The 9,394-nt window shown below is 45.3% G+C and overlaps 1 protein-coding gene across 2 annotated transcripts; it reads right to left on the reverse strand.

Annotated features, from left to right (window-relative positions):
* Positions 1–680: 680 nt before the first annotated feature.
* On the reverse strand, positions 681–8,826 carry urm1 (ubiquitin related modifier 1). 2 transcript variants are annotated; one of them, XM_076164230.1, is made up of 5 exons: positions 8,765–8,826; positions 6,945–7,015; positions 3,149–3,230; positions 1,617–1,662; positions 681–1,061 (listed from the first exon to the last, which is right to left on the reverse strand). In XM_076164230.1, exons 1-5 carry the CDS (start codon positions 8,797–8,799, stop codon positions 993–995), a joined length of 303 nt encoding a protein of 100 aa, XP_076020345.1. In that variant the 5' UTR covers positions 8,800–8,826; the 3' UTR covers positions 681–992. The 2 variants fall into 2 exon arrangements, with proteins under 2 accessions (XP_076020345.1, XP_076020344.1); XM_076164229.1 differs by having other exon boundaries at positions 1,617–1,665.
* Between the last annotated feature and the right edge of the window lie 568 nt (positions 8,827–9,394).

The raw sequence follows: 9,394 nt of genomic DNA on the forward strand, positions 1-9,394 counted from the left end.
ACGCAAAATTCCTAATCGAGTTTGATGCAGAGCGGAATGTGCTTTACGAAAAAAATACACGAATCAAGTGATGTTCAATATGTTTAAAAAAAATTGCAAAAGTGTAATGGGATTTAGGAAAAAAATGAATTCAATTCAAAATTAATTGTATAGAATCAATAGAAGATAATGTACTGTGTGCCTTCAAAATACCCCAAAACTGTTAAATTAAAATTATAGTCCGTCACTGACATTTTCAAACAAACAGAAATGGCAAAAAAAAATACATTCAACTAAAATATTTTAAATGCATTCAATTATGCAGTCGAACATAGAATTCTATCACTCCCTTCATTGTTTACGTGCCCATATTCTCTATCTTTTGTGTCTAAAAAATCACATAATTGCATAAAACCAAGATTATATATCCTGTTACTGCAGTCAAGTGTATTTTTATTTATTTATCATCACTTTGTGTAATAACACAAAGGTGATAACAAATAAAAACATTTAAATTAAAAAACAATGTGCAAAAAGAAGTGCAAATTACACTTAAAAATATTTTTATTTTTATACAAATATCAAAAGTTACAGAGAAATGAAAAGCATCAAGGCAGTAACAATCTAAATAAAACAAAATAAAAGTCAATGTAGTGATGATTCACAGACATACATGATTTTTTTTCTGTTCAATTCTAAAGAAGTTTGAAGCCTTCAGTTATTTTACAGAGCGGCTGTAAGGAGATGAAGCATGCACAGATGTTCACACACACACACACACACCTGCACCAGAGGAGCCAGAGTGTGTGCTGCCCCTCAGAGAACACGTGATCAAAGCCCACAGCAGTCCTGTTTAGCCGCTCCCCCATCCTTCTTCATAACTATCTCTGAATGTTCACATCTGTCCAGTGATGTGAGATGTTTGTGAGGAGAGAGAGAGTGTGTGAAGGACGTGGAGAGAGAGAGAGAGAGAGAGGGGGTCACAGAGGTGCTGGGGTCCACTCTCTCTCCCTCTATCCTCCATGAAGGGTGGAAATGAAAACAATGTTGTCTTGGTCTTCCAGCTGGTAGTTCAACTCCCCCTGAGGAACACACACATACATATGCATACACACACACGCACATTAGGAGAGAAGAACAAACACATGCACTACTTGTGTGTTCCAAACAAATAAATGAAACACATTTCAAGTTATTTACATTGTGGGTCTCCTGATATTGAGATGATGGATTCAAACAGAGCCATTTATACTGAGTGTGTGTGTGTGTGTGTGTCTAAATAAATATGTGTTCACACTGTATACGAGGCCCAGAGGACAAACTTGTCTTGCAGCTACTTCTGCATCATATGAAACATTAACTTACACATATACAACAAACAACCTCAGTAAACAGAAACCTACACACACATACACACACTCTTCCTCATCTTAATCTAGTCGATATGACATGCACACATAAGCTGCTGCTGCGTGTGTGATTCATACGAGTAAGAGCACGCAAACTGCAAATAAAAGAGCAGAGTTAGAGAGCAGCTAAAATGTGTTTTTATACGTCGCTGGAAGCACAAACACACGCATACAACCCCCCCCCACACACACACACATCTGACAATGAACATGGCTCCCAGTGCTCACCATTAGCTCCCAGTCTGCATCATTGATAAGCACCAGTATCCCAGGTCTCCTGTGGGAAAACACACACCGTTTCCACTCAAGCACATTTCCCAGAGGTAATACAAATATGAACACACACACACACACACACTATGTATGCAAACAGGTGCAGCAGCAAATCCCCCACAGATGCGTGCACACACACAAACACACACACACACACATATTATGTAATTATGTTTACATTATATTAAGGGAAGAATCACAATCACACTGTAAATGAATTGAGAGGAAGTTGTGTTTGAATGTGGATGCAAAATTAAAGGAAATTATAATTTATTATAAATCAAACATGAAAATCTATAATCAATCAAATTAAGACTGCAAATATACTGAACAAAAAAGAGTGAACTGAAAGTGACAGTGTGTGTGTGTGTGTGTGTTATTCTAAAATCATGTTGGTATTTCGTTACATCAGCTCAAAAACTAAAAGATGCTCCATTCTACAGAGGATGATAAGGATGGAGGGGGAGGGGTGACAGGTATCTACGGCTGCAGTGAGTTTAGTGTGTGTGTGTGCGTGTGTGTGTGTGTCTCAGAAGCCACATTAAAAGGTAAAACGTGGACGGTGAGAAAAGCCAGGAGGTAACGGCAACACAAACACCTCTGATGTAGCCACGCCATGTCCACGGCGGAGATGCTCTGTGACGTGGATGACAAAAGGCTTTTGCTCGCGGGTCACGGGTGCGCATACACACACACACGGACGCACATACACACACGGCTGCGTTAAGAACAAAAGAGGAAAAAGGAAAAAAGGGAAGATCATAAACCAAACACACAAGTCCTCACAGATCTTAAGAGAAAATGAAGAGGGTTTACTCAAAAATCGCGCGCACACACACACACACACACGCACCTCTAATTTACAAGGTTTATAGGTAGCCCAGCTTTTTCTACATTCATTGCTTAGGTGGTGCTATAAATAGTCCAGCACAAAGGCAGCTGTAAAAGTCAGCCAGTCCTATAAGGCTGCTCTGAGCCCTGGACACACACACACACACACACACACACACACACACACACACACACACACACACACACACACACACACACACACACACACACACACACACACACACACACACACACACACACACACACACACACACACACACACACACACACACACACACACACACACACACACACACGCTCCCTCGCTCTCACACACGCCCGCAAAAAACACACGCACGCAAGGGAGACATGCATGTGCACACAGGTACTCATCACTGTGAGACCAGGGCCGTATTTTAAGGCTGTAAACGCTCGTCTGTTATTTACACAGCCAGGAAGAATTCTCCACCAATCAGAACGCAGCTTCATATTCACATTTTCACATATGATGTTTCGCTCTCAAAAATGTCATATTTAGCAGTGAATGTGTACTAAAATACTGCGTTTGTATCTGTAAAATGACTTCCACGTGTTTAATACATTTCTCTAAAGAGATCAAGTGTGTGTGTGTGTGTGTGTATGTGTGTGTGTCTCACACAGAGTCTCCCTGGACAAAGAGCTCGGGTCGCTCCTTCAGCAGGTTCCGTTGGATCCAGACCAGCAGCTGCTTCATGTCCCCTAACACACACACACACACACACACACACACACACACACACACACACACACACACACACACACACACACACACACACACACACACACACACACACACACACACACACACACACACACACACACACGCAGAGAGAGGCAGACAACAGAGGTCAGAGGTCAGGGGTTAAGGGTCAAGGTGCACGGTTCCAGCCCCCTGGTCGATGTGACGCGACAGAGGCACCCGGCGAGACAAGGGTGTGTATGGGTGTGTGTGTATACATTAGCATGTGTGTGTTTGGCAGAAGGGGGGGGAAGGGCCGACTGATGTCAATGGCCAAGAGCAACATTGTTCACCTTGGTGATGAAAAAATGACAAACATAAACACAATTATTAATAATCTCACTTACACACACACACACACACATCTCTTGGCGTGTAACATGACATACGCAGGAAAATCACATTTCTTTGTCCCGGACCGTTTTTTATCCATGCCCCGAGCCTGAATGTCAGCGGCGCTTGAATTTTCGATGAGTCTGACCTCTGGAACAATCAGATTGACCTCAACGCCACAAAGAGCCGAGCCTGCGTCTGTGTCTGCGTCTGCCCCGAGCCCACGAGCAGGCAGCACGCCACAAAGAGAGGTGTGAGGCTAAATCCCCCCTAAACAGCCCACCATGAATATGTCATTATGACGCTCAGCGTTAAAACACAGATATCAGAGCCCGAGTGTGTGTGTGTGTGTGTGTGATAATGCATCATATGAAGACCAAAGCCTCACCATTACACTCCAGAATCCCTTTTTGACACACACACACACACCTAAACAGGTTAACAGGAAGGAACAGACGAGATGAAGCGAGAGACAGATGGAGCAGACGGGAGGATGAAGAGGAGGTCGAGGAGTCTTCGTCCTCCTCCAGGTGAAGGCAGAGCGAGGGAGGCTAATATGGGCGTTAAAGCATCAAAGCTCCACGAGGAGCGAAGAGGACGCCACCGCTCACTGACTGATGCGGCGAGGAGACGTGAGCAGGCGAGATCAATACGGCAACGACAACGTTTACATTCAGGAGGAGCGGTAGTGTGTTATCAAGAGGAACAGATCAACCAACAGAAGAGAAATATTTCACATATTACAAACAAACAAAGATAAAGAATGTCAATGTAAAAAAGTAACAACATTTATTTAAATCTTGCTCATTTTTGTAAGAGGAAGTTTGGTTTGTCTGAGGCATGACATCATCACATTGTGACGCAATCACATCTCCGTTTCACCTTCATGGTAAATTTGCAGAATTTCCTCTAATTTGCGTCGAGAGTGAACAAAACCTCAGCGACTCCAGATTACAGAGCAGTTTAAATGGGATTATGCAAATGCGAGCAGCCGTGTGTGTGTGTGTGTGTGTGTGTGTGTGTGTGTAAGAGCTTCAGGAGGAGAGATGTGAAATCCTCCATTTAGGGAGATTCATCACCTGGATGCTCAGTGTGGCAGCAGACTGTGTGGATGCGACGTGTGTGTAAAATGTGTGTGTGTGTGTCTGCGTGTCTGTTCCGGGCTCATGTGCGTGGATGGTGTACAGGTTAATTGGAGTGCTGTTTTTTTCTCCGGCTCCAGGCCCTCCCTATAAATCCAGACGAATACCTTGAACACGCGCGCACACACACACACGCACGCGCGCACACGCGCGCGCACACACACACACACACACACACACACACACACACACACACACACACACACACACACACACACACACACACACACACACACACACACACACACACACACACACACACACACACACACACACACACACACACACACACACACACACACACACACACACACACACACACACACACACACACACGGCAGTGAATATTGACCTGCACCTCTGCGGGGCTAAAAACAGAACTAATCACTACAGCAGTCATAACTCCTCCTTTGTGGCGACTCCTTTCCTCGCCTCCTCTGACTCGGGGTCCTTTTCTCCTCCATTACCCCTCATCCCTCCTTCATCCTTTCATTCTCTCACTCTCTCTCTCATAAACCTGCTCTCCTCCCCTCTTCCCATCTTTCTTTCCCTCTCTTGAATGTCTAAAGCGACCACGGCGCCTCGACAGACGTCAGGATTCGCTCTTGTACGCGGCCGCACTCTGGGGCCTTTCTGCCGCCTGCATATAGAAACGGGACGGCGAACGAAATGACGGGAAATGGCAGTGACGTGGAGGTGAAGAATCGGGGGTACGAGGAGGTGGCGGGGCTGAGGTGAGCTAGGTTTGGATCGGCGGTCTTTGCAGTGCCAGGAAGAAAGGGAGGGGGGGAAGAGAGAGAGAGAAAATCAGGGAATGGACAGCTGAGGAGGGGGGGATGCGTCACAGGCTCCTGCTGCATCATGGGATATCTGCGATGCGTGGGTGGAAAAGGAGAGGCGGAGGACAGGGAGGGAAAAGGCGCCATTTTGACGGCGATTCAAAACCCTTCCCGCTTTGCCTTTGTGCCTGTTTTCCCCCTCTTCTTTCTTCTCTTTACGCTCGTCGTCTTCGTCACCATTATGACGGTCACATGGTGAGGGGGGGTGGGGGGATGATCCATCTTGCGAGGGGTAAAAATTGTGCGACCCACAGACCACGGGGGTTTGCGGTGTGTGTGTGTGTGTGTGTGTGTGTGTGAGAGTCACATAGATAGAGACTGGGGGTGGGGTCTTTCAGTCGAGGGTCATCAATCACCGGCTGGGGTCAAAGAGAAATACGCAGGATTCAGAACCAATTATATCTGCCTTCCACACACACACACACACACACCCTCTCCACCCACACACACACCCGTAATAATAGGGGGGTGAGGGGGCCAGGGAGCAACACTCTGAGGTCCAGACCTAAGATCACGATATGCAAATACACCCAGAAAATGTTGGTGAATGTCAACACGTCTGTCCACTGATCAGGAGACACACACACACACACACACACACACACACACACACACACACACACACACACACACACACACACACACACACACACACACACACACACACACACACACACACACACACACACACACACACACACACACACACAGGTCAACTGGTGCAACAAGGTCATATCTGGCTGACATTCCCTCTGCTGGTCAACTTTTGTCTTTTCGTTGTCGTGGAAACATCAGCATCACCGATGAAAACCCTTTGTTTGGTGAAATACCAAAAGACACTTTTCACACACACACACACACACACCCACACCCACACACACACATTTTTGGAGATGTCATTCACAGCTTAATGCATTGTGTGTATCATATAGTTTAAGTGGTACTCTAAATTGAAACTTGACTGAAGGAGAAACCAAGATACTGCCATGGTTCTTTTTGAAGTTGGAGCTTTGTGAGGATATTAGTCCATTAAACAGGTGTGTGTTCTGTAGAATGGACCTGTATGGATCCACAGAACACACTGAGGAGCCTCTGAATGAAGTAAGATGTTTAGTTACATACAAATATGTTCACTGTCGCCTCAGCATTTGTTTTCCTGCGACATTACGGCACCTGAAGGCCACAATCAACAACAGCGACTTGGTTCAGGCGCCATTTTCTCGAAAGCAGTCACATCTTGAAGCACTTTCTTTCATTCTGCATGTTTACAACAACTTTCTTTTTTATCTTCAGCACTGCATAACAACCAGGCACAGATTTGACTCAACCCAAACTCCCGCTGTTTCATGATGATACTCACAGGGTTCCGATTGGCTCGGTAGAGTCACATAATGCTCCTTCACGCCATCGAAAAGAAGCTCTGCACCGCCACTGCAAACGCACACACACACACACAGAGGAAACCAAGAGTCATTAACAGCGCTTACACACACAGATCATCCTGCTCCCAATTATAAACGTACACTTCGATTCTTCTTTGTTCTTTCTATTTAAACTTGTTTGTTATCCAATAATCACCACTAACATTGAACACAAAGTGACAAAGCAGAACAGGAAAACAACACAACGCTGCCAACAAAATAAGAGGCCAATATATTAAGTTCATAAAAGTCAAGCCAAGACGGTAAAAGAAACTTTTACACGCTCAGAGGTGGCGGGACAAAACCCATGAAGAAGAGTGAAGAAGAGTGAAGAAGAGTGTGAGCAGGTGAAAGACTGCTACAGTAAAAACACACAGACAGGGAAGTTTGGTCGCTGCTACATTTGCTTTTCGTCTAATAGTTAGTATTATAACGAGTACAGGCGGATGAAACGTAATTGAGGATAAAGGAGTTGATGGTAAACCCTGCGTTACTCTGTCTCTACTGCTCTGATGGGAAACGAACCCATGATGAGCTGCGCAGGCTGACAGAGACCCTGCAGGGCTTCAGGCTGTTCAAGGTGCCGACGGTGCAGGCTGACAAAACCAGAGGGACCTGGTTCACCTTACACACGCACACACGCATACACACACACGTACAAAACCCAAATGCTTATGTTCGCACTGGTTGTATTGTTCCTCCATTTTAAACCTGATCAGGGATCCGTGTGTGTGTGTGTGTGTGTGTGTGTGTGTGCGCGTGTGTGTGTGTGTGTGTGTGTGTGTGTGTGTGTGTGTGTGTGTGTAGTCGTTAGGTTTATGTAATCTGCGTACACCAAACGCCGCTCAAAGTCCTGCTGTTACCGGGCAGACTGGGCCATCTGGCTGAGCCACAGGGAGCCAGGTAAGGGTTTCAGCACTGCGGAACCGGGTGCGTGTGCGTGTGTAGACAGGGACGGTCTGTGTGTGACTCACGCGTGTGTGTTGAAACGTTTCAAACTCTGATGTGTGCGTCAGGTTTACACTCAGATGTGAGTTTGATCGTTTTATTTTTTTGATGTTATTGGATGAAAAAGAACAAAACTTATATAAGAGTTACTTTATAAACCAGTATGTTCCAGAACCTTCTTCAAACTCAGACAGATTCATGTGTTTATTCATAATTAAAGTAGGAATCATTTCCAATTTAACCGTTTTCGAGAGAGCGAGAGAGAGGGAAGAGAGAGAGGGAAGAGAGAGAGGGAGCGAGAGAGAGGAGAGAGAGAGGGAGCGAGAGAGACAGAGAGAGAGGGAGCGAGAGAGCCACAGAGAGAGAAGGAGAGCGAGAGAGGGGAGAGAGAGGGAGCGAGAGAGAGCCACATAGAGAGACACAGAGCGAGAGAGAGGGAGAGAGAGAGGGAGCAAGAGAGAGGGAGCGAGAGAGACAGACAGAAAGAGACACAGAGAGAGAAAGAGAGCGAGAGAGGGGGGAGGGAGAGAGAGAGAGAGAGAGAAAGAGAGAGAGAGAGAGAGAGAGAGAGAGAGAGAGAGAGAGGGGTGTTGCAGGGTGCGCGAGCCACGACGAGCACATAAACAAACGTCACATTAGCTGCTTGCTAGCTGAGATGCTGATTGACGTTCTTACCTAACAGTAAAGAACAACTAACGACACATAAATAACATTTCAGTGAAAGTCATTTAACGTTCCGTTCGCATGTAAACTGTTGCCAAGACGCGGAAAACCTACAGAATAAAGTACAGGAAGGGAAGCGAACACTTACCCAAACTCCAGGTGAAGAGCTACGGACGCCGCCATATTGTCGGCACATGCAGGAAGTAGAGAGAAGAGGAACCGGAAGTGATGTGATTGACGTGACTGATGTGAATACATGTAAACACAAACGCCTTCTTTTAATGTTTTAACATTAAGTAAATAATCTACTGTAAACAAGCACATACTCATTACTTCAAAACGAAAGAAAAGTATAATTATAAATAAACCAATATCACCTTTTTTTATTTTTAATATTTTCTGTATGCATGTGAAAAGGAATAGGTAACAAATACACACATTTTTCACTGTAATTATTTGATTATCAGTGTACATATTGTTTGTCTTGGCAGCAAAAACTATCTCTTGCACTAATTTGTAAGCCTGGACTATACATATATGCTCTGTCCTTCAATGTGTGTGTGTGTGTGTGTGTGTGTGTGGCTGCAAATGGTTGTTTTGCGTGTGTCAATATGAAAGTCTACAGAGGCATGACCCGAATGTGCATGCACAGCTGTCTCCACCCTCTCGCCTTACGTACATCCTCAATCATACTGGTGACAGTTCCAGTCCCAGTATACGATGCAGGGAGGTGGATGTGGCGGCGGTGGTGGTGTGTGTGTGCGTGGGTGTGTGGGTG

This window comes from Genypterus blacodes, unplaced genomic scaffold (assembly GCF_046128005.1).
Source record: "Genypterus blacodes isolate CSIRO-AG114 ecotype Tasmania unplaced genomic scaffold, CSIRO-AGI_Gbla_v1 ptg000133l_1, whole genome shotgun sequence".
Lineage (NCBI taxonomy): Eukaryota > Metazoa > Chordata > Actinopteri > Ophidiiformes > Ophidiidae > Genypterus > Genypterus blacodes.

Excerpts from the sequence above, each read along its gene's own strand:
- urm1 (XM_076164229.1), bottom strand. The coding sequence starts at position 8,799 with ATGGCGGCGTCCGTAGCTCTTCACCTGGAGTTTGG. Across the intron at positions 7,016-8,764 it reads GCTCTTCACCTGGAGTTTGG|TGGCGGTGCAGAGCTTCTTT; the intron begins GTAAGTGTTCGC and ends GTGCGTTTGCAG. Across the intron at positions 3,231-6,944 it reads ACCGAGCCAATCGGAACCCT|GGGACATGAAGCAGCTGCTG; the intron begins GTGAGTATCATC and ends TGTGTGTGTTAG.